Source organism: Periplaneta americana, chromosome 13, assembly GCF_040183065.1.
Source record: "Periplaneta americana isolate PAMFEO1 chromosome 13, P.americana_PAMFEO1_priV1, whole genome shotgun sequence".
NCBI lineage: Eukaryota > Metazoa > Arthropoda > Insecta > Blattodea > Blattidae > Periplaneta > Periplaneta americana.
Window position 1 is genome coordinate 139,397,431 of NC_091129.1, and position 26,732 is coordinate 139,424,162.

Sequence of the window (26,732 nt, forward strand, 5' to 3'; positions counted from 1 at the left end):
TAGTTCAGGTATGCCTCGTCGACGTGGAAGGGCGCAATATCAGCATGTGAGTTTGAACGGGGCAGAATGGTTGGTCTCCAGGAAGCAGGTTTGTCATACCGTGACATTTGGGCTCGTACAGGGCATGCTGCTATGACAGTGATGCGTGTGTGGAACCAGTGGATAGAAGAGGGTCGTACGCAGAGATGAGCGGATACTGGACCACGTAATGTGACCCATGGGATCACCGCCATCTTGTCCGCATGGCTGTGATGAACCATACAGCTTCATCCACAATGTTGAGTCGACGTTGGAGTACTGAAACGGGTGTGGACCTGCCTGCGTCAATGGTTTGTCACCGTCTTTTGAGGGCTGGACTAGTGACTCGCATGCCGTTGCGTCGGCTTCCATTGTCCAGAAACCACCAATGCCTCAGACTGCAATGGGCACGTGAACGCCATCACTGGCATGCTGAGTGGCAAAATGTAGTGTTTTCGGACAAATCTCGCTTCAACTTGTCCTACAGTGATGGTGGCATACATGTTAGATGCTACCATGGTGAACACGATCTGAGAGCCTGCATTGTTGAGTGGCATAGCAGACAAAAGTCTAGTGTGATGGTTTGGGGCGACATTGGATACAATATGTGATTGCGCCTCCTATGTATTCAGGACAATCTGAACAGCAACTGCTACATTAGGGAGGTTTTAGAGCCCGAGGTACTGCCCCTCCTTCTGGCAATTCCACATGCCATACTTCAGCAGGACAATGCCCAGCCACATGTGGCGAGGATTGTGCAAGCCTTCTTCGAAGAACGATGGGTATCACTGCTTCCCTGGCCTGCACGTTCGCCAGATATGTTGCTCATGGAACATGTCTGGGTTATGGTTGGTCGGCAACTTGTTCGTCATGGTCCTCCAGCACCCACTCTTGAAGCTTTGTGGACTCTCATACAAACTGCATGGAGGGAGATTCCCCAGGAACATATCCAGGCCCTCTTTGATTCCATGCCACGACACTTAGAGACTCTGATTGCAGCGCATGGAGGCTTTACACCATACTGAAATCCTACTGTCACAGATCAGGTACAGTTCTGTAATTTTAATTATTTGTGTATTGTCATGGACCTAATCTGGGGTATCAATTTCATTTCAGTCACATGTATCCTTTTTGGTTTTTTCACAAACAATAGTGTATAGCCTATTTTATAAATATATTTTTTTTACTTCCTTTTATAAAAAAATATGAGGTTTTTTAAGGTGAGAAACTGAAGGCAGCCTAAGGTCATGTGATGATCCAGATACAGAGGCTGGTATATAAGGAGAGGGAGAAGACCAGCAGATTGATCTTTCTAGCAAAAAGGAGGTTGTGGGTGAGGAGGAGGAGACAAAACCAGATTTATGGATCGAAAACTCCAGTTACAGTTTAAGAGAACCTAACAGTTGTCAGCATCGAACCTTATCCAAGACCAGGACTCTATTCCCGGAACTTCAGCAAAAACTCAAGAGATTCAGAATGGTTTCATTTTGATTTTCAAGACCCTACAACGTGGCCAAGTAACATTTTAAAATCTCAGATGTTTTATCACAAAAAAATTAGATTTGAAAATCAACATAATTCTGATGTAATTAGAAGTCTGAGAAATGGCCGAAATCTCACAAAAGATTAGGTTTTTTTAAATAACTACCAAAAGGACATCACATAAAGAGGTCAAGGCTAGATAATAGCGAAATAAAAAAACTCATTCTGTATTCTGTATAGTTTATTTTCACACCTCATGAGAGCGTCAAAGTCAACTTTGTCATTTTTGACTTCATATACTGGCAAAAGCTCGGTGAAAGGCTTACAGATTATGAAATCTCGCAAAGCCACAAACTTTGTTTTTGCTCTTGGAAAAGTTTTGAGTTTTAAGTAGGAGAAGAAGAAATAGACAAAGCTTAACGATTGGAAAGAAGTACTGCATTGTATCATTGGCACTAATGTTTCTGCAAGACAAGAAGGCCCTTTCAAGAGGGTTACAAGATCAATATGACTTTGGTGATTCCAGGAATGGAAAATTTCCAGTGGCGGTGCGTTCTATGCATTCAATGGTTCAGAGGACCCCCAGGAAAAACAATTTAATTGTTTACATAAATTTATTTATAATTTACCTTATCATTCTTTGTTCTTGCTCATCTTTAATAAGTTTACTTGCATGGCTGATATATTTTTGTCATGAAAGTCTGTGAATCGCAGAGGTCGAATACATGCTTACAAGATTCAATTTCTCCCCTGAACCATGCTGAGCCAGCTTCTGGACTTGCGTGTAGGGTGAAAGGTAAGGGGGGAAATGCTGGAGGGGAAACGTGCATGCGGTGGTAAAAAGACCAGTGCACTGCAGTGCCGAGGTAAGACATTTTGCAGGGCTTTTAATGTAAAAATGTATGGAAGAAACAGCTGGATTTGCGGTTGTGAATCTACAAATAAATTATTTTGTTTCCTGTGCCTGCTATTTGCTAAGAATAAAGATATTAGCTGGACATGCACTGTTGTGTTAAGAATTATGAGGAATCTATTGCTCATAAGAATGCTTGCCTAGATTTATCAGTTCCAGGAAGAACACAGATTAGGCAACAGATTAGCTCAGCTTTCAGGCAGAATATTGAAAGCCAATGATAATGTAAGAAAAAACCGCTTTGTTCTTTCTGAGATAATTGATCATCATCAGGCTCATTTTAAGGCAATTATCTACTTAAAGAACTAGCTCTTTTTTTTTTTTTTTTTTTTTTTTTTTTTTTTTTTTTTTTTTTTTTTTAGAAATAAGATATTGGTTAAATTGTTGGAAAACTATGTAATATCATAAAAATAGTGAACCCCTTGTAATTTTAGGCAGAAACCGCCACTGTCTGACAATTTATTACAATTTAAGTCCACACCTGTGGAGTAACGGTTAGTGTGTCTAGCCGCGAAACCAGGTGGCCCGGATTCGATTCCCGGTCGGGGCAAGTTATCTGGTTGAGGTTTTTTTCCGGGGTTTTCCCTCAACCCAATATGAGCAAATGCTGGGTAACTTTCGGTTTTGGACCCCGGACTCATTTCACTGGCATTATCACCATCTCATTCAGACGTTAAATAACCTAAGATGTTGATAAAGCGTCGTAAAATAACCTACTAAAATAAAAAAATATTACAATTTAATTATTATTTCGCATCTTTTTCCATTTATGTTCTCCCGAAACACATGACCACCCGACGGTTCTCACCTGATCCCACCCTTGAGATGGGGTTCTGAATGGGTGAAGTGAAAGCTGATGGGTGGGTGAATACATACGAGGCCACAAAAAATTGTGCCTCAGTTTCAGCTTTCAAAACCCGTAGAAACATACGAAATGCAGAAGCCAGACCCTACCAGAACATTTCGGGCCTCAGGAGCAAATTTTTCTGCTATGCCTAAAAAAAACAAAATTTTGAGTTTAAGGAAACCAAATGGCTGAGGCCCGCCCTCACTTGCCTCAGCCAATTAGCCGCCACTACATACTCCTTTTTGAGCAAGTTTTCTCTAACCAACGCCGACTTTATGATGCTGTATCTCCTTCGACAATTTGGATTTCCTTCCCATTGCTCACAGCCAAACTGTTCCTGTCGTGAGCCGCACGTCTCGGATGCTATTCCAGAGCCTTCTTTAGTAACTAAAGAAGGCTCTGGCTATTCCCATTTTATAACATGCGCCGGTTCTTGTGTGAGTTGGCGACACTGAAGTGACCTACACCAATAATATGCCGCAACTTGAAAATTTTGAATTACGATATTCGAGAAATAAAGTAATAAAATTGTTAGTTCTCAAAATATGAACTAAACTACTGAACACAAAATTATCTTACTATGTCTAATATAATAATAACAATTTTTTCATAGTACTTAATCTATTACGTTATGTTGGCAATTGCAGCTGATTAATCCAGCTGTTCTATGGTGCATAAATGTGGTGTGGAATTGTATGTGTGTGTATGTTGGACATAATTAGTTGTACAGTTTAAGTGACTGACATTTATTTAAAATAAATTTATTAGTTAGTAAGTCGTTATGGATTATCAGGACGAACAGAACAACGAAATAGAAGCTTTAGATTCGATATATTGTGGAGAATTGGAAAGTGAGCACCGTGAAATTATTTGGTATAAAGAATAATAAAGTATGCCACGATTTTTGTTACACGTGCCTAAATTTTAGTTCTAGGTAGTACACCTCACCACAAGTTCATAATTCCAATAAAATCAGAAGAATATGAACCCGACACGGAGAATGGATTGACGTGCAAGCTGAGATTCAGTTATACAGAAAAGTATCCTGACGAAATACCAGAAGTGGAGATATGTGATTCAGAAAATTTTGAAGAAGGGGATGAAACATTATTGAAGGAACATATAGTGCAACAAGTAGGGTACTATTTTTCTGTTCTTTTTACGTAATATTTGTTGACAGCTGAAATATCTGACTATAACATATTCATAGTCAGATAAACAACTAACTTTAATTGTAGGCCTACTCCATTAAATTGGTAAAATTGGTTAGTGTGGACTTCATTTAATTAATATTGGACCAAAGAACTACAGGTAATTTACTTCTATGTCAAATTGAATGTTGATCAGTATGGTCGCCTTGCATATCATGGCATACCAAAAACCTGAACAAACCTAACCTAACCTGTCACTGAACCTTGATGACATCAAAGTTAGGTTGAATTTGTTCAGGTTTTTGATTCGCCTTGCATATTATACGTTTTTTTGGTAGACATACCAAAAACTTGAACAAACCAAACCAAACCTAACCTGTCACTGATTCTCGCTGATGTCCGCCATACTGACCACCGTTCAATTGGGCAGAGAAGTAAATAATTACCGAACTACACACTATGTAATCTTTGCTGAAAATACTGAAATTATTTCGAAATGGATGCAGGGAGGCTCACTTTTGTAAAAATAGCGCAATTATTTACTTTAACGGCACCGTGAGAATACTGTATTTGACATATATTAGTGGTAGCGCATGGTCATAGGGATCGTGTTGTATTGTATAGGGGTCTTCTACAAGGTATGTGACAAGGTTAGTTGAGGGGTTATCAAATTGACGTGAAGTCGAAGAATATGTGAAAAGATTTCAAAGATTCAAGATCCTCGGCCTCGCCAAGCTGAGTATCAAACGACTTTTATGTTGAAAGTATTTGTGACTGCAAACTGAAAACCATGTGTTCGTCACTATATATATATATATCACAGAAACCAGTGAATCAAAAGAAATTGTGTCTTCTTTGGTGTAGTTTTTCTGGAAAAATACCGTGATGGTGAGAAGGTTCGTTCATGTGATCCCCTGACACTAATGCTATACTACACTGATCAGCAAAAAATTATTAATTTTTTTAAGAACTATAATTAATAATTTTATAGGTTATGCTTTATTTTTCCCACATTCTGACAAAGGCATATTGTAAAATGAAGTAAACATGTATCCTGTGCACTTCATTCCCGTCATTAAAATGTTTTTAGTTGCAGTTTAATCGTAAAGTTCTAGTGTTATAATTTATGCAAAATTTCAAGTAATGCATTTCGTTGCGTTATTGAAGCAATGGCTTACATTAACACATGATTATGCCACTGAAACTGTCACTATGCTCGTATCTTGTTCAAATATTGTGTTACCAGCTCTTTTGGCGATGGCATCCTGCATTCATCATGCCATGCTGACCGCCAGGTCCTGTAATGTTTTCTGAGGGATGAAGTTTCATTTCTCCTGCAATGCTGCCCATATTTCGTTCAGGATGTCGAAGTTGTGATGTCGGACACTTTGACCGAGCATATCCAACAGGTGTTCAATATGATTTTAAGTCTGACTGCGTGCTGGCCAGTCCAGGGTTAGTATCCCGATGTTGTGAAGGTAGTCTGTCATGCAGTGAGCAGCATGGGGGTTGGCGTTGTCATCAGTGGCGTAGCCTGGTTTTCAGACTGGGGTATGTAACCCAGTTAATATAGTTTGAAAATGGAATTTCCCATATCTATATCTAGCATAGCGTATATACCGAATACAATTGTATCATGTAGTATAAACACTGCATACATCTTCCTTGCTAATACAAATTTACAAGTATATTACGTACCTAGTAAAACATCGACAAATAATAGACACTCTGAAAAGTGTTTTAATAAACTTAGTTTAGGTCTATGCAGTAAAAGTAAAATTAATAAAGTCACGTTTACGATCATTGGAGTTTTCTTACTTGGTTATATAACGACGCTGTATCAACTACGAGGTTATTTAGCGTTGATGAAATTGGTGATAGTGAAATGATATTTGGCGAGATGAGGCCGAGGATTCGCCGTAGAATACCTGACATTTACCTTACAGTTGGGGAAAACCTCGGAAAAATCCCAACCAGGTAACCAGCGCAAGCGGGAATCCAACCCACGCCCGATTGCAACTCTGGATCGGCAAGCAAGCACCTTAGCCGACCGAGTTACGCCGGTGGCTCTCCTTGGAGTTTCCTCGAACATTTTTAGTCGTTTTTTCAAATATTATATGGTTACAAAAATAGTTATGTTTCTTAGCTGCCTTATAAATATTATTTAAATCTTCATAGCCATTGGTATTTCAAACGGACTTTTCATTAGAAAAGATAAGACAAGACCAGTAAAACAGTTTGTTTAAAGTCTTACAACCTCACAGCCACGACTCACTTTCATAAATCTTCACATTAAAACGTCTTACACACTTTTTTTATGTTCGTAGTGATATTCAGTACTGGTTTTGAAAGGCCTGCTTTAATTATGTCTTCTTTTTCACAGAACGTTAAAGTCTGGAATCTCCTTACCTTCAATTTGTCGATTATACAACAATTTGTTTCCATATTTGATGCATTGCGACAATGAACATGAAACAATTTCCCTTTCACTCACTGCGTGACCTCTTGGATGTATATTGTCATCGTACATATCTTGAGCCCTAAGCGCGTAACACAAAGATCTTAACCTAAATAATTTATTTCAACACTAAACAATTAAGCTTTCAAAACAGTCTTCAGTGCTCACAAATGAAAAGAGTAACATTTTGGAACAAATAACTCACTCATCATTCTTTATAAGTCACTGGAAATAATATTATAACACAAGCATGACTATACGACAATATGTATTACAATGCTATACATCCCCGGGGTCACGAGCATGCTCACTGCACGAGTTTCGTCAGGCTGAGGACAGATGTCGTTGAGACGTTGCGAAGTGTTTTTAAACATCAAGCGGGACGTGCCCATAGAGTTACAGTATAATTCTTACTAATGGTCGCGCCTTCTGTTCAAGGTGATTAAAACATAGTGCGAATTCAAATTCAAACATTCTGGGAAAACTTTATCCGTCCGAAAACGATTATATGTTACAATATTATAATTCATAATTCAGAGTCACTTTGAAGGAAATTGCAGGGTATGTAACACATCTCCCACATCCATGGACGCTACGCCCCTGGTTGTCATGCGTAAAGATGGAATTTTCACCAGCGAAGGGAGCAAAGGAGATTACATGGTCTGCTAACACTTCACTATGTATCAGTGCACATTCAGAGTGCCTCCATCGACAAATAAACTCTCCATTTGGTCTCTAAAACTGATATTGCCCCATGCCATGACAGAGCCACTTCCAAACAGCGTTCTTTTGGAGAAGCTGCAAGGGGAATATTGCTTCCCATGTTTTCTCCATACTCTCTTTCTCTACCATCAGGTGACTGGAAGCAAAATCGCGACTTATCCGGGAACAGCACCACTGACCATTGGTCCGCAGTCCAATTCCAGTGTTGACGTGCGAAATGTAATCACTCTGCCTGATGCTGGGGATGAGTTGTGGAGAAATTGCATGTCTTTTGAGGCCAAATTGGCTTCCCAGAATTTTCGTGTAACATTCCTCTCACAGTGATCTTGCTGTTTTGGGTTGATTTCTGGCCTGGAGTGTGGTCTTGTGGAGATATCGTAACACATGGAAAATCAAAAACCTGGTGAATATAGACCTACCACGACCTGATTCTGTTTGTCTGTGGTAGGTACCCAGCTCACAGAATTGTCATAGAGCACGTTGGATATTTTCAAAAGACGAATGATTCATAGTGATAACTCTTGCAAAGTCTTCTCGAATAAGAGGCATCTTAACTAACAGAATTCAAAACAGAAACTGACACATTAATAAATCTATAATATTCTCATACTTGCAGTGCATATGTCTGTACAGATTACTGTGCATAATGGCAGTTGACATTGGACATATATGTCAACATATATGCCTAACTATGTAAGCAATTGTATTCAATTAGAATTAGAGTGGCTGGGCGGAAGAGAAGGCCTACTGGCCTTAGCTCTGCCAGATTAAATAATGTTGTTGTTTTTGTTTTCTAATGCCAGACGTTTGACAATAAAGTCATTTGACCCCTTGCACTCCAATATTTTTCAAAGATATTATCATGGCCAGCCACTGAAGCACAGATTTTGAGGTGTTCCGAATCCATTTCTTGGTTTTAGTTGCACAATGGGCAGTTAGGGGACAGATATAGTCCAATTCTATGCAGGTGTTTGGCCAAACAATCATGGCCTGTTGCCAATCTAAATGCAGCTGCAGACGATTTTCGTGGTAAATCGGGAATTAACTGTGGATTTTGATGCAGAGAGTTCCATTTTTTCCCTTGGGATTGTGTTATCAAATTTTGTTTGTTGAAGTCTAAGTATGTAGATTTAATAAATCTTTTCACAGAGTAATATGTAGATTTAGTAACAGGTCTGTAAGTAGCAGTGCTGCCCTTCTTTGCTAAAGCATCCGCATTCTCGTTTCCCAGGATTCCACAATGGGATGGTATCCATTGGAATACAATTCTTTTATTGAGCGATATTAATTGAGAGAGCATTTTAGTTATTTCTGCTGTTTGAGATGAAGGTGTATGTTTAGAGACTATTGATAGAATAGCTGCTTTGGAGTCTGACAATATAACTGCATTCTTAAATTTATTGATGTGGCATAGAAGATTCCTGAGACTTTCATTTATTGCAATGATTAAATAAATAAATAATTATTATTTATTATTATTATTATTATTATTATTATTATTATTATTATTATTAACTTGGAGTCAGACCACAAAGGGAAACATTGAAGTAGGGGGGTTCGATCTGATGCTGTGGATTGAATTCGGCGTAGCTCAGTGGTCAGAGCGCTTGGTACATAGAACCAAGGACCTGGGTTCGATCCCTGGCGCCGGAGCGAATTTTTCTCTTCAAATATTAATACAGGTTTAACTTGAGTGTCTGATGAAGTAATGTATTATGTATTATGTAACGTGTAAGTCTTCTGATTTATGTCTTTTCAGGCAAACGAAAATTTAGGAACTGTAATGATTTTCACGTTAGTTTCTTCAGCACAAGAATGGCTTAACACAAAATGGGACGAAATACGTAAAGCAAGAGAGGAGTTCGCAATACAGAAGGAAAAAGAAGCAGAAGAAGCAGAAATGGTTAGTGTATTAGTCCATTTTGTTTTTAGAAATTTTCATGTTTATATATATATATATATACACACATACTAGCCGTACCCGTGCGCTCCGCTGCACCTGTTAGAAATAAATATAAAGTAATTACATAATTAAAATACGACGTTTGATCCAGGGAACATCCGTGTTTGATAGAAGGATAAATCGTTTAATATGTTACTTAATTTAAATTGTACTTAAATAATTAAAATGCGATCATTTTGGTCCAGAGAGCAATCATTTGTTGCAATGACAATTCCTTTAACATGTTTCTTAATTGTTATTACATGCAACCACAGTTTAATGAAGATTGACATATCATATAGTTTTAATGTGTATATTTTATATTACTTGCTATATGTTTCAGAAGTTACTGTAATAACATTGTAGAATTATGTCCATCTAGAGAAACTGCAATTTCCAATGGTGAAATAATAATTAAACAATTAATTAGCTTCCGATATTATTTCATACAAACACAGAAACGTTCTCTGTAGGCTATGTTTAATTTCTTTCTATTGTTGTTGTCCAAGGCCCCTTATAGACGAAGTCATTTGTTTTTATTTCAGTACAGCACCTTAGATGGCGTTGTTATTGTAATTTTAAAACTCATTTATCTCATTAAATATCAGTCCTATCAAAATTTTGTATAGAATAAAACTTATCGGAAATTATTTCTAAAGGAACTTTTGTTATGTAACATTTTTCATGAACATTAATAATAAGGGAGATATTTCGATTTATTTAATTCAAGCCCCCTTACAACCCCCCTTTTAAATAAAGTATTTTGAATGCCATATAGCCTAAAATCTAAGTTACAACGAACTTAATTTATATTCCAACTTTCATATAAATCGGTTCAGCCATTATCGCGTGAAAAGGTAACAAACATCCAGACAGACAGATAGACAGACAGACATACATACATACAAACAAAAATTTCAAAAAAGCGATTTTCGGTTTCAGGATGGTTAATTATACATGTTAACACCAAGTATTTTTGGAAAATCGAAAATTACCAGAAAAATTTTGGCTACAGTTTTATTATTAGTATAGATTCGAAGAGTCCATTGCAAAAAGAGGGAATGTCGTAAATATGTGAAAAATGAGATGAAGGTACAGTACTGTAGATCAAAGGGAGTAGAATACAATACACTTTGTTACACTGCAAGAAAGATAATAGGTTCAGATCTACATCGTGTTGAAAATTGGTCTAAAATACAAAAAGGGGAAATGTCAAAGTTTAAATTTAATTTCCTGCAAAATGAAATAAATTCGACATTCCCCCTTTCTGCAGTGGATTCTTCATAAATATACTGTTTTTTTTTTCTCGTGGTTCGCAACTGTTGATGGAATCCGTTCAAAATGAACACTAATCACAAATAAATACATAACAAAACAGAGAACCATAAGATTAGCATGGCTAAACACTGTGATGCAGTCTCGTCATATGTAAGAGAGAAAAAAAGTAACTCTGTGAGTGAGACTGAACCAGACCAAAGTATACAATACATCACTTAACATATCATACAGCTAGAGTAGCCACCAGAGACCTGCAAGAGAGCGATGCTTAACGATATCTGAGATCGGTTTTACCGAATGCACTTCGTGTGTAATCGCTCGAGCTCGGGTCTGGCCTGCGCTCGCTCGAGCTCGCCCGGGGGATCGCTCCCCTGTCGGAACGAGCGCTCGCTTCAACCACTGTACGCGAAGCAGTAAGCTATAGTACTACGTAGTGCAGCATTGGTAAAAATCGAATGAATTCATTTGATTATCAAAACCATTCGAAATAATAGAAATATTCACAACATCACTCGATTATTCATTGATTTTGCTTACCACCACAACAAGCCGTATGAAGTTACACAAAATATGTACTCGCATAACAGAATATGTTCCATTTTAAGATAATGATAAGAGCTTCGAGTTCAGAATCATATGACGCAAAAATAGAATGATAAGCTTCGAATGTTCTGTGTGGTTGTAGCGTACTGACTCTTCTAACAGCCCCAGTATCTGACCCTGATCTTCATTAAATTAAACACCTGACCTACATGGCGATAAGAAAAAAGAGCGCTGCTCTCAGGCTATAGGCCTACGTATAGAATGACTAATCAACATACTGCAATGTTATTGAACAATTCATTCATGCATTCGAATGATTTAATCCTACAATGGAATAATCATAGAAATCATTCGATTGTTTTCAACAATTATATATTTTATTGGAAATTTAATTAATTACACATTTTTCTTTGTTTAGATTGAAACAGCCTGAAATGATTTTCTGTATAAATATATTTCATTCCTACTCAGTTTAACATTTAACTTCAAAAACAAACTGAGACACAAATTTAATCGTGATAATATTGTAAATGCAAATGAAATGTTTGGTTATATTACTATAAAATATATATAAAACCGAGAAATTACATTTAATACGTGACAACTAAAAATGTCTATCGAAGTATGAAATGCAAATAATAAATTAGTAGCGATATATTTTGTTTCATCTCGAACGTAATATGAACTTTACTCATTAACTTGGGAATATTTTTATTTTAGTAGGTTATTTTACGACGCTTTATCAACAGCTTAGGTTATTTAGCGTCTGAATGAAATGAAGGTGATAATGCCGGTGAAATGAGTCTGGGGTCCTGCACCGAAAGTTACCCAGCATTTGCTCGTATTGGGTTGAGGGAAAACCCCGGAAAAAACGTTAACCAGGTAACTTGCCCCGACCGGGATTCGAACCCGGGCCACCTGGTTTCACGCTGACCGTTACTCCACAGGTGTGGACAATCCTATGTACTTTAAGGTATTCTTATCGCTTACTTCTCCGAATTTAGTCCAAGCAGAGCTAGTAACTGCTTTCCCTTTTCTTCCACTACTCTGACTCTGCTGATTTAACTTTATTTTCGGCATATACTTTTGACATCGTGTCTTGTAATCTTTTACCATCAACAGAGACGGTGTCCGAGCCTCTGCTTGAGATCGACGTCGATACTATTGAATCATCTTCAACATTCGTTTTGATGAAACGTACTGATTAGACAAGCCTACAATTCACCTACTGCTTACTGCTACCGGAAGAGCACTCATGAACACCGAGCGCTCGTCGTCAGACCCGATCGCTCGGTGTGTTGCCTTACTTCGTGATTTATCGGAACTATTCGTATATGATCGCTATTCATTCAGTCAGTGCCTTCCTGGACTGATAACGATATCCCGCGCTCGCTCTCTTGCAGGTCTCTGGTAGCCACTAAACAATACAACACAGACAGAAGGAAAGACTGTGACAGAAAGAGCAAAAGGGACTAACACAATGTAAGGGAATTACATTATTCTCGCCTTAATTTCATTCGTTCTACATTCAATGAAAATAAAAAACAGGGAGAATGTATTGAAAAGAAAATACTTATGCATTAATAATACACATCAAGGAGGTTTTGAAGGAAATACATCTTTTTTCGTCGTTCAGGATATAGAAAAGGTGGTTTTGGCACAGTACAAGTCTATGTGCACAGCCGTTTGTTAACTATTGGACAGAATTTGTTTATTTTCAGTTCTTCAAATGGTAGTTGTAATGATAAAACCATACACCTGTAAGTCGATTCCTTGTCTCCCAGTATCTTTTGTCATCATCTTGGGTGCTGAACATCTCTGTAGGTGGTGCTTGTTCATTCCTTCCTTCAGATCACTAGGATGTAGAATCAGAACGGACTCGAGTAGATCCCTATTAGTTGTAGGTGCTTAGGCGGGTAGTAATGTCCAGCAAGTAGGCAAAAATTTGCAACAGCCCCACTCCTTGGCCAGTGGATGTGTTCGTGACAATCTTTACACTTTTTTTGCACTGTTCTTTTTACGAGTTCATCTCTTCTGATTAGTTTATTTGCAGAATTGAGTTCATCTCCCCATGAATCTCTCTAATTACTCTAAATTAATTAATAATTACATCTCTCCCCTCTCTTCGTAATTGAGCCACCATAAAGCCAAATGGATGGTCTCTAAGCTGAGACGATTCAACAAGGCTCATGACAACAATCTCCTCCTACATAATAGCCAAATTGGCTAGTCTCTTATATGAGACAACTCATCCTGCCTAAGGTATTCCGTGGTTTTCCTAAGGCGTAAGACAAATGTCGGGATGAGCCCTATAAGAAATGGGCCACGGACCTATATGCCCTTCCCCATATATATTCCCCTTTTCTTGTAAACGATGTATGCCCTAGTTCAGAACCTCAAAATTGTCTATTAAATGTACGAGGTCACTCAATTAGTCGCAATTTGAAAGGACAGGGACCTCTCAAATTGCAGATTTAAAATTCACGGCACCTCTTCCGACAGCCTTCACATGCCTTGTCATCGAACAACAGATGACAGCGTCTTGCCATCCTAACGGCAAACAACAGCCAACTCCTCCTCGCCCCGTCCCGTGATCACTTGATCAAATCTCCGTCCCCCTCGCGTATGTGGTACCTAAGAGGTTACGTCTAATTTTGGCTTCCCCTTCAAAATTTTCTAGAGCTCCTTCAGTGGAGCAGCGTAACCCAGAGTGAGACTAGTGGCCAACAGGCTTGGAGCTCACATATTTGAAAATATTTTTATTTTATCAATAAATAGTGTTCAGACAACTGTTATAATTATCTCCATTATTTTTAATCTTCACTTATGAACACTGTTGTATTTTGACCTTTTAAGTATTTAACTCACATATTTAGTTTTGTACAGCCCCCAGCCCCTTGCAAGGACGCGGTTTGTGTACCTTAAATTTGTCCTCCCAATTCTCTTTCGATTTTTCGATTTATTAAGTTGTAATTTATTCGAAATAGTTCTATTGACTTCCCTGTTGCTCAGGTCTCCCTTAACATGAGTCTGGAATATAGTGTTGCCAGCTGTATGTTTCTAAACATTCCTAGTTTAATTCAATTATACTAAATTGCTAATGCACGACTTACAGAAAAAATATATATACTAGAGGATTGTGCAGCAAATGCTGAAGAGTAAGTTCGCAGGTTTAAATAAAGATTTTTCAGATTTATTTTCCAGGTGGAATACCAGATGTTTTGAAAGTTATTTGATTCCATAATAATGAAACATAGTCCACGAAAGATGTAACATTGAAAGCAATGTAATAACTTAATTAAGTGTAACCTTGTAAAAAATATCTCTTTTTTAAAAAAATTCCTCTGAATGGATTTTATGCCAAATTCTTTTTCTTGGACATATTCGTCTTTATTCCTTTGAGTTTCAGTGCGAAAATGCAAATAATAATGTCAAGACGATCATGTGGGATTAGAGTAGTAGCTCTTTCAGGTCATTGTCGGCAAGAATATGATATTTTGGAGTGTATTATAGTTGTGTCGCTGTTATTTCCGGTGTGACTCCTCCCCTTTGCTTACGTCTTAGGAAGTGAAAGCTCTGTAAAGTCTAGGTAGGTAGTATCGTTCGCCATTTTTGTTCTTTCGTTGCCGAGCTACCAGATGAGGAATCTATTTGCTTCACCGTTAAACATTATCATGTTGTAGCTCCTATGATAATAAATCAAACGCACTGTAATTGAGCAAATAATTGAGCGGCAAATAACATCCTCGTGTGATTTCTGCGAATGCCAACAAAAGAGCCAAAATGGCGGGCGATTATATTAAGTATTTATCGAGCCATAGGAAATTCATTACATCATCAATAGTGAATGACAAGACGCACACGTTTAAATGTAGCCGAACTGCAACGTGATTGGCTGCCGGAAATAAGAGCGACGGGACTATAGATACCAATAAATGCTGGACATCTACACTGTGCAATATTATGCTCGTAATAAGTAACAAACCCAATGAAGTACAGTAATATGTAGCACTTTATCCTTGTTTTCTATTAAATCGTGCACAGTTGTAACGCCAATCTCGAATTCTGATGCGACATGTACCACAGTTTCTATTTTCCAAAGCCGCTCAATTATTTGCACATTCTTTTGATAATTGGCATAACATATTTTCTTTTAACATTTTGCCTACAAGTAATACAGTACGACCACTCGAACAGGAGGACAATATTGAATGGTTTGCAGTTGCTTGGAAGTTCTTGCAGACATTTCTTTGAAAGCGAATTATGACTATTTTACAAGCTGGGAAAACAACCCGTCCCACAAGTATAGTGATAAAGGATTATAATAACACTCTCTAGAAAAAAATATGTATGGTACTAATGCAAAATTTGTATTTTTTTTCTGCAGCAAAAAAGAAAAAGCATGAGAAAGACACCACCATTCGGTTAATGGAGTGACTGATGATAATCAAGGTTCTGCTGTACTTAAAAATTATTTACAGTATTAACATACATACCATAGTGTTAACATATACATAAATAAAACTAAAAAAAATCAAAAGAAAGTAAAAATAAAATAAAACAAAATAAAAGAGTGCCAGAATGCCAGGCTACGTTTTTCTTAAATGAGGTGTTATTTCAATCATTCAAATCAAGGCGGGTTATAACTAAGACTGTAATCATGGGTCAGAAAAAGGATATGTACAAATAAATATGATAGGCCTATTATTTGAAAATATTGTTTAATACATTTATATGTTCTGTGAAAGACATTGCTAAATCCAAATTGTAGTGTAAGCTGATTTCATTATAAATCTGACACATTTTTATTAATGGCGAATTACATGCGCTGTTGTTTTAGGCATATTACAATACATAAGAGAATGACATCTGAGATTAGTTCCTCTAGTATTAAAGTAAATTTCTTGAAGAAGTTGCATATTATCTATTATTCCATTAACAACTTTGTATGTAAAAATTAATTGTGCCATTTTCCTAATAAAGTAAAATGTATGTTTTATTACATTCTTTTCAGTAATTGTATTTAATAACTTTGTTTCAGTGTTCGAGAATTCCTAATATGCTTTTTCATTGTTACAGAGTTGTCAAAATAGGAACAATTTTTTTTTTTTTTTAAGTTTTTCAGTGTTGTGTACATATGACAACTCACTTCAGAAAAGCAAGTGTGGAAAAAGACAGAGAAAAGTGGTTAATTTGAATTTGTTTTCTTTTGTGGGTTTACAGAAAAGATTTGAAGGCACGAGGGTTACAGTAGAGTCATTTCTGACGTGGAAGGCAAAATTTGATGCAGAATTTGGAGGAAAAAAGGTGCCAGAAAAGGATGATAAGGAATCAAGGAAGTTGACAGGAAGAGAATTATTCCTGACAGACAAAACCCTTATTGAATCGGATCTCAAGTTTCTTGAAGATGGTAAATATGTACAATTTTTTGTTTGTCATTTTAAGACAATATAAATATGCACAACTTATATCTTATTAATACATACAAATATATCTTGAAGTGGTGAAATTATTTGGTCAGTAATTTATTCTTTCTCCTGAAAGATAGTGAGCTTGCTTGTTGGTTATTGCGTTCTAGTTGTAAAGGTATATTACTTAAGATTGTTTTCTTCTTTTGTAGGTGGAGATTCTATTAAAGTAGACGAATCCCTGTTCCAAGATTTAGAAGAACTAGATCTCGATGCAGATGACATACTTGATGATGATGACAGTTCTTAGCTATTTGTGAATAAATTTTAATTCTCTCTTATTTGTATGCTAGTGAATATGAGTGAATGGAGAAGAAAATATGTGTGTATATATGAAACATTGCCAACTAAATATAAAATATTTTGTTTGGAATTAATGGGCAGCTTGAATGTTGTTTTATTTCAACCTGTTCAGATCAGTGAAGGTATTGAACCTTGCACAGTATATAGTATTGACACATTTGTGCCTTTGGTTCTAAAAAGTGTGGTCAAAATTTTTTGAACTGATCACCACATAATAATTTAAAACTTTCTTCCATACAATACAGATAGAGTAGATTCTCCTGTTATTCAGTGAATATTGCAGAGTATATTACATTACTGAGAAATAAATTAGAAGATTCGAGTTATATATTATATTTGGCGCCTATTGGGCTTTTCAGCTTTGCAAAATCTAAATTTAAATCGATATATTTGCAGTTATGCACATCAGTTGCACATAAAGTGATGAATATTTTTTTTTAATTCTGGAGGAAAATGTTATTTAGTTTTAATTCACGCTAATTATTGCTGCTTATATTATTTTGTGCGAGATCGTGCATATTTGTTTGGTTTCCGCACAAAACCAATCCGCGGAAAGTCTAAAATTCCACATTCAGTATTCCCAACCTAACACACACAACAATTTCCCTCTTCTTACCGCTTAAGTGACATATTGATTTGACTGCTTTAGGCTTTTAACATATTATTTTTAGAGACATTCAATATAGTAATAATAATTATAAATTGGAAACTTACCACTGCAATTTCACCTAAATTGCACTGTTAATTATTGTTTTTAAATATTTGCAAAAATCATTACAAAAACCTTACCGTTTGTTTTAAGTTCGCATATATGTTGTTGTTGTTTTCTAATGCCAGGCGTTTGACAATAAAGTCATTTGACCTCTTGCACTCCAATATTTTTCAAAGATATTATCATGACCAGCCAATGAAGCACAGATTTTGAGGTGTTCCGAATCCATTTCTTGGTTTGAGTTCGCATATATAGACTGGGGGGAAAAAAAAGACGTATATCACGGCCTGCTGGAGTATAGTAAACACAGAAAACATTTTAAAGCAACATTGTTGAAGATAGATAATTTTGTTTTGCAAATTTACCGTCATTGAACAGAAACCAAGATGGAGATTTCATTGAAACTAATTAGAAATTCCTCTTTCAGGTATGTAATAAACGATCTTCGCACAAAATAATGTACGATACACGAGCGGTATGTTTTCTTTCAATTCTCGGAAATTAAAAAAGCTCAACTACGTTTCGCTTTTTCAAACTTTTCCTCGAACATGAAAACTTCAACATACCACTCTTGTAACGCATATTAATATTATTTCAATTTCTTGATTGTGTAGAAAATTCATTTTATAAATTTGTCTTGTAGCACACTATAACTTATAAGAAGTAATAAATTGTATGAATTTATTAGCTGGAGAATATGGTGGTTCCTACCACTCACATTTAAATTTTAATAAATTGTTAAACAGCATAGCAACACCAAAATCCTCATCGCATTGCGTGCCTGAAACTCATCTTTTTATAAAGTGCATTTTGGCAAGTTACACAGTCCTTGAAATGTGACACTTTTTCATCATTAAGGAGATTTTCATCAGCAGGAAGTTGTACCAAAGCATTAACTGTTGTGAGTTTCTCACTTTTGCAGATGGCCTGTTGTCAGATACACCATATATTTTAGAGTTTGCTGAAATGTTATCTCTTAACATCTTGAAATCACAAAATAAATAATTTTTATGGCATAATCAGCTACGAGCTGAAATAATTGCGTTTTGAATTATTGCGGTCTCGTTAAAATAAAGATGTGAAAGGACACAAATGCACTTGTGTTAATAGCTATTGATGACATACTTAAAAATGCTACTAAGTAACTTGTAATGTATAATTATATTACAATTATGTGATGAATAAAACACACAATTAAAGAAGATGTGGAATTTATGTAATGAATTTCATTTATATCAATAGACGGATTATAATTTGTAGCTTGCAGTATCATTATCTAGTTAACTTTGCAAAAAAAAAAAAAAGTTTGATTTCTGTAGTTTTTTATCCAATTTTTAAATTATGGAAGCAGTTCTTCTGTAGAACGAAATTTACCAGGAAAACGTTTTGTCCATTTTAAGTTTCATAAGACTTACTACATATTATCATTAATTATCATGATGAAACTCATTCTTTGATATAAACAGCGTATTTTTAATATTGTAAAGAAATCTGTCATGGATCTCCATATTTCTAGCAATTAATACTGTCATCCTTAATATAATTTTATTTTGTTTTATTTGTAGTAGCTGTTGAACTTAGAAACAATATGTTGATATAGGGTGATTCACTAGGATTTACTGCCACTTACGGAGCTTATTTCCGAAGATATTTTGAGCAACAACTCTTCGGAAGGCAAAGTGGGAGGTTTATGAAGAAGTGCACTGCTTGGCTGAAAATGAGTCAACGAGAAGAGCAGACATTATAGCCATCGATCACCGGAATCAAAGAAGCCTCATTCTTGACCCCACTGTCCGTTTCGAGAAGGATGATCAACAAGCCAACAGCGTTAACAATGAAAAGAAGTCTATTTACAACCCATGTATTCCTCATTTCAGTGAGAGATACAAAATGAATATTAATGCATGGGAAGTGAAAGGACTTCTTTTTGGCACTAGGGGAACTTCATTTAAGTTAACCAAAACCATTCTCCTTTCTCTTAAATTTTCTAATGAGGACATTAACAAAATTTCTCTAATGGTATTGAGAGATTCATTATCCATTTTACACAATCACTTGTATAATAGTGTGTAATTTTTTTTTTTTTCACTTCATCTTATTACTCTTCAATGTATTTTCATCTCGTGTTTCTCCGAACTCAAATTGTACTTTATTTTTAAATTTATCATTGTTCCGTATTTTCTCCACAATCATATTGTATTTTTCATTTAACCTCTGCTTTGTATTCTGGATCCTAGTGGTCAGCCATAGATTTCGGCCAGATGTCCCAAATTGTGGAATTTGTTGTAAACATTTGTCCTAATCTCAATATTTTCAGAGTTACACTAATTTGAAGTTGTTAGTAAAATATCTTTTTTCTTTAGTTTTAAGGGTTAAAGAATATTACAAATACAGAATGAACTATCCAGAAGTATCATTTCTTTAATTGGCTAGTGTTCTGAAGCTAAAAATGTGCAGTTAATTGCGTTGTACAGATTTTGTTTTTCAGTTTTTAAATAAAAATTACATCATTTTTATGCACTTTCACAATAATTGTTACAAATCATACGACTTCAGGAACTTGATTCTTTACAGTTTAATTATGCATCCTAATGTACGGTATTAAAGAATTTACAAGAGTGGCGTGATTTGTAACAATTTTTGTGATAAATGCGTAAGAAAAATGTTGTTGTTTTCTAATGCTAGGCGTTCGACAATAAAGTCATTTGATCTCTTGCACTCCAATATTTTTCAAAGATATTGTTATGATCAGCCACTGAAACACAAATTTTCAGGTGTTCCGAATCCATTTCTTGGTTTGAGTTGCAAAATGGGCAGTTAGGGGACAGATATATTCCAATTCTATGCAGGTGTTTGGCCAAACAATCATGGCCTGTTGCCAATCTAAATGCAGCTACAGACGATTTTCGGGAATTAACTGTGGATTATGTTGCAGAGAGTTCCATTTTTTCGCTTGAGATTGTGTTATCAAATTTTGTTTCTTGAAGTCTAAGTGTGTAGATTTAATAAATCTTTTCACAGAATAATACGTAGATTTAGCAACAGTAGCAGTGCTGCCCTTTGCTAAAGCATCTGCATTCTCGTTTCCCAGGATTCCACAATGGGATGGTATTCATTGGAATACAATTCTTTTATTGGGTGTTATTAATTGAGAGAGCATTTTAGTTATTTCTGCTGTTTGAGATGAAGGTGTGTGTCTAGAGACTATTGATGTAATGTTGTAGTTAAAAATCGAAAAAAAATTCTGTACGAAGCAACTATGGAATTGACAACACATTTTAGCTTCAGAATACTAGATAATTAAAGAAGTGATACTCCTGAATAGTTAATTCTTTATCTCTAATATTCTTTTACCCTTAAAACTACAGAAAAGAAGGTATTTTTTTTAACAACTTGAAATTAATGTAACTCTAAAAAACAGAGATTAGAACCCATGCTTATATGACATTTTTTGCTCAGAATTCTTCGGAAATAAACTCCGTAAGTGGCTGAAAATCGAGATTAGGACCCATGTGTATATGACATTTTTTGCTCAGAATGTCCTCAGAAATAAGCTCCTTAATGGTGGTAAATCCTCGTGAATCATCCTGTATACCTGTGAAAATGGTTTTAGTTTTAGGGAAAATTTATTTTCAAATAGTAGAATTTCGGCGGTTTTTTTGCTAATTTGTCGGTAATATTTGTGAAATTTAAGTTTTTTATTATGTAGTCGCAGAGTTGCATCCAATGCGGACCAATTCTTTTTATTTCTTGACATAGCGTGGTCGTGCAAATGCACAGATTCAACTCTAGAAAAAAGAAATAAATTAATGAAATTGCTTTAGGAAGTTAATTGTAATATATTTTGAGTGAGATAATCATTTTCAAACTTAATTTTTTACTTTTTTGGAAAACACAACTATTGTGGATGTCTTCATTAAATTTTTTTTGTCACAACAATCCCGTACCAAGAAATTGAGTACTCTGAGAAGTTCTGGTGAATTGTGTAATCTTCCTTTAGTGAGCAAATAATCTTGCTGATGTTTATACGTGAAATTTGTAGTTGTATCATTTTCTCTTTTATAAATTACTGCAGTACAACATAGCCCTCCTAGAATGTGACTGAACTGATTTTAGTTACATCCTAGATCATATATATATAACAGATAACTCATCGCTATGTTAAAATCGGCAGCACTTTGAAGACAACAACTGCCAGGATCACCACCCGTCCGCCGTAAACGAACACGAGATGGCAGTACAGTCGCTAATGGAATTGAAATGGGACGTCTACTTTCTCTTCTTCAGACACCATCAAGAACTCATCACCAGCAGTTCGGTTTTAAGAAACATCACTCCACAGCTCATCAGTTAAAAAGAATTACTACTCACATCAAAGATCATTTTCACACAGATCAGCATACAATGGCAGTGTTTCTCGACATCGCTCAAGCTTTTGATACAGTCTGGCACTCTGGTCTTCTCCATAAACTGCAAGTACTCACCATAGACGACGGACTTATACATATAATTCACAGTTTTCTCTCAGATCGAACCTTTCAAGTTAAAATGGAAAATGAACTTTCAGCAGTTCAAAATATTCACTCAGGAGTTCCACAAGGTTCCATAATTGCACCACATCTCTATTCTGTCTATGTTCACGACATGCCACGCTCTGCTAATTGTAAATTAGGATTATATGCAGACGACACTGTGTATTACACAAGTGACTTCAACATCAACAATGCCCACATCAAGTTACAAAAACAACTCAATGCTCTAGAAACGTGGCTTACAAATTGGAGAGTAAAAGTAAATACTGAAAAAACACAAGCTATCATATTCACCCATAGGAAACCTAAAAAACCAGATTGCCTTCGTCTCTTCTCAGAAAACATTGACTATAAGAATGAAGTTAAATATCTAGGAGTGATTCTTGACAAACGTCTGCGCTACAGTGCACATGTAGAATATGCAAGAAACAAAGCTCTGGCCAGATTTATTCACTTATACCCACTGATTAGATCTCCGTATCTTAACCTTCCCTTCAAAGTAAGGCTTTATACATCGGTCATAAGACCAGTGATGAAATATGGTTGTGAAGTTTGGAATTCCGCTCATCCAAGAATCATCAGAAGACTACATGCAATCCAACGATCAGTCTGCTTAAAAGTCACTGGTGCTGACTATACCACATCAAATACACAGCTCCAAGAGATATTAGAGATTGGATCGTTTTATGATTTCATCAAAAGAATTTCAAATAACTTTTCTCGAAAGTTGCTGTATCATCCTTACCTCTCATTCAAGCTCTGGCTACCTGAAGCGAAATTTGATTAATTAAATGCCTTCAAGAAAAGGATAACTAAGTTGGAACGAAAAATCATTTTAATATCTTCTTATATTACTTTAAAGTAAAAGCCTTATTTATATATAAGGCTGAAACTTATGTACAAATCAACATCACGAAAAAAAAAAAAAATGGGAATTATGACGTGACTCCTTATGTAACAACTAGATGGCAGCATAGTAAACCTGACAAAAGTTGTTAACCTCAAAGCCTGTAAGGCCGATCTATCTGGGTATATATGATCTAGGGTTACATGCAGTACATCCATGACACTTTTAACAGTGGTACTGTACAGTATTCTTGGGTCAGGTAATATGCCAAGTGCTAAAAAATACATGTTAGAAGGATCTTTAGCTGTTAAGTTGCAAAGCTTTGAGAATCTCTTTTGGGCAGCTACCTTCAAGGTGTTCACAATTTCTTCCTTCTTAATTACAGATACAGTTCTGGAATACCCTTTGGCCAACAAATCGAACATATTTTTCAGAACTTCGTCTTGAGTGTTGAAATAAGCTGTGGAATAGCTGTTGTCTTTTATGAAAGTGATTAATTCATAGTGCTGTCACAGCCATGAACTTCTTTGGATTTTTACTGTGGTCCAGTTGTATGGACTCATATCTTTTAGAAAATTAATTCCACTATTTTCTTCACCTAACTACTTCATGAACTATTAATATCATCAAGATGTTCATGTATTTACTTTGCAGATCAAACCATGTACAGTTGAAACTCGTTTATACAGTAGAACCCCGATTATCCGTCACCCTATTAACCGACTGGCGGATTATCCGACTGTCTTTCTCTAGCTCCTTTTTATTGCAGAGAACAAATGAAGTGATGTACGTTATGTTAGTACATATTTGTTCTGCAGAGGGTTATTAATTATTACTAGCCTTTACCCATACACAGTAAGTAGTAGGAATCTTTCGTTACTGGCAACAGGAACAGTTACTTGTGGCAGGGGATGTTTTTTCCCCAACTTGTAAAATAGTCATTACATGCTTTCAAAGAAGTTACCCCAAGAACTTTCAATCCATGTACCATTCAGACCTTATCCTTACTATTCGAGTGGCTGTACTTTGTATTTCTATGCAAAATGTCTTCCACGGGTGTCAAAAAGAAACGTGTTGTGCTAATTATCGAAACAAATACAAATACTTAAGAGATTTGAAGAAGAAACTGTGGCTCATTTCGCATCAGAATATCTTTCTGCAGAAAACTATCAACCTTGGTTCTTAAAACCCGTCGTTGACAACGGTACTTAAATCACTAAAGTTCTGACTCATTACCTAGCATGTTAAATACAATATCACGGGGGAAATTACGAAATTGTAGTTTAATTTATGAAAATCTTTTATTTACCGATTATCCGATTTTTTCGATTAACCGTTCAGTCCATCCCCTTTGTTACCACGGATAATAGAGGTTCTACTGTATGTAACTCACTTGTAATAGTTCTGATTTAAGCATAGATTTTTGTATATCTCAGTGAAACAGCATTTTATTACATATGAATTCCCGCTGAGTTATACTAACTGATTTAAACGTAATTTTCGTTTATATGTAAAATATTTTTGATCTCAAGGTTGAGTTGTACGTATTGATATTCCATTCGCTATCAGAACTCAGCAAAATGTGTATCGCACAGCACAACAGAGCTAGCTCGAAGAGACAAGACAGAAGTCCTACTACTAATACACTAGTGGTGCTGCTCTGTAAAGGGAGAGACAGTGCAGAGAGGTGACTTTTTATTACAGCATATTATAAATAACGTACTACATAATATGGGAATCAATGTTTATTTGTTTTCACGTCAATGCAGGCAATCGCTCAGTATGTCTACAGCAGTGGTGGCTGGTGGTTTGAAAATATGGTGGTGCACAATGGATATCGAAGAGGAGTTAAACGTACTTTACTTTAAAGTTTAAAACCGTGTATACCTGAGGGGGTACAGTATACATATAAGGCTTATTTATATGCAATTAATAAATAAAATGACTAAATACAAGCATACCTATTTATACAAAAAGTCCAAAAGTGGAAGGGGTCGTGGGCGTAGCTCTCTATATTGCGATTTACCCTCATGAAAAACATTTGAGCACAGAATCGTCATCAGAATGCTACCAAGTACCAAGTGCAACATTTTCGTTCATAAAATTCAAATGCTGCTTTCGTAGGCTGTCAGGAGATAGCAGCACTTATTGTCAGAACGACAACTCTTACAACTTTAAAGCAAAATACAAGCTCCTTTTTTGTATTGTGCCGTTTGTGTGCATGCAGATTCAGAAAGTAATGTGCGAAATATGCGACTGTTCGTTGCACAAGCCGAATGAATACATTTTTCATGCTTATTACTTCGGACAAATGTCTAGTTGAAACAGATACTTTCCCGGTGAATTTAGTTTCTTCTGCACTGACGTTGGTGTCCATGTTAGGGAGTGCGACAAACTGTTCTCAATGAGAAAAGCAGTAGACCACGCTTCTAACCCCCTGTCCCCGCACTAGCCGAACATCTCTATAAACTACCTTTCATAGGTTTTCAACATCTTTGCAAACCAAGAGGCTCGAAGGCTCCTGCAGACTTACAAAACAAGACGCCAGTTGCAGATAGTCATGAATGAAATTGTAAAAAAATATATATATTTTTTTAATAGTAACAAAGCTGGGAGATTAGGAATATTACTGGGAGGTGTACAAACCTGCAACCCCCTTGAGAAGCCGCCACTGGTCTACAGCAGCCATGAGTAACAGAAAACGAAAATGTATTTTTCTCGAAGAAAACTTTAGATTCATTCGAGAAGTGAAAGCTAACCCATAAAAATCAAAAGCAGAAATTGTGAATGGTATAGAAATCAGGTACACTATATTAATCATACAAAAAACAGTCGTCTACAGCAGACCCGGTCACGACAACATTCTATGAGCAAAGAGCAGCAAGAGTGACCATGTGATAAGTTGTCGGGCTGCTTTGTGTGATGTCAGCTGCCTTGAGTTAGAGCGTTCATGCAAGAAAATAATCTTTCGACATACACATTTGTTCCAGGGATAGCCTACACATAATGAACTCCAGTACCCTCTTCAGATTTGAGAGTTCTCCTTCATTACTTTTAAAAATATCCACCCAGACTTCATTTAAACGTTTGGTTTTACCATCTCTCGCCTTGAGAAATAATAACATTGTTTCATAATAATCCATCTGCAGTCACCTGCAATGATGAAGTGCAATGTTTGTAATTTGTAATATGGAATAGACTTTTCAGTTATTTCTCAGTTTAGAACTCTAAAATATGGGACTAAAAGCTGTCCCGAAGACTTTTCTTGGGAGAATGGGACGCATTAGCGAAAAATGGGATGATCTGGTATTTTACGGGATGTCTGGAACCCTACCTCTGATACATATCGTCAAGTGAGATGTACTGCCTGATAATAGATGTACATGTCAGCTAGAACCTCAATGAGAGGACTAATAATTATGTAGTATGATTAAGAGACTCCGAAGACTAAGGTAAAGAGGATGGTGTAGAATCACATTTTGTAATTCCCGCCTTTCAAACAATCGTGCTCAACA

General features: G+C 36.2%; 1 protein-coding gene across 1 annotated transcript; it reads left to right on the top strand.

The window, feature by feature from the left end:
- Positions 1–3,842: 3,842 nt before the first annotated feature.
- On the top strand, positions 3,843–18,522 carry LOC138712499 (RWD domain-containing protein 1). Its single transcript, XM_069844380.1, has 5 exons — positions 3,843–4,111; positions 4,189–4,394; positions 9,352–9,495; positions 16,579–16,765; positions 16,976–18,522. Exons 1-5 carry the CDS (start codon positions 4,042–4,044, stop codon positions 17,071–17,073), a joined length of 705 nt encoding a protein of 234 aa, XP_069700481.1. The 5' UTR covers positions 3,843–4,041; the 3' UTR covers positions 17,074–18,522.
- Positions 18,523–26,732: the final 8,210 nt, after the last annotated feature.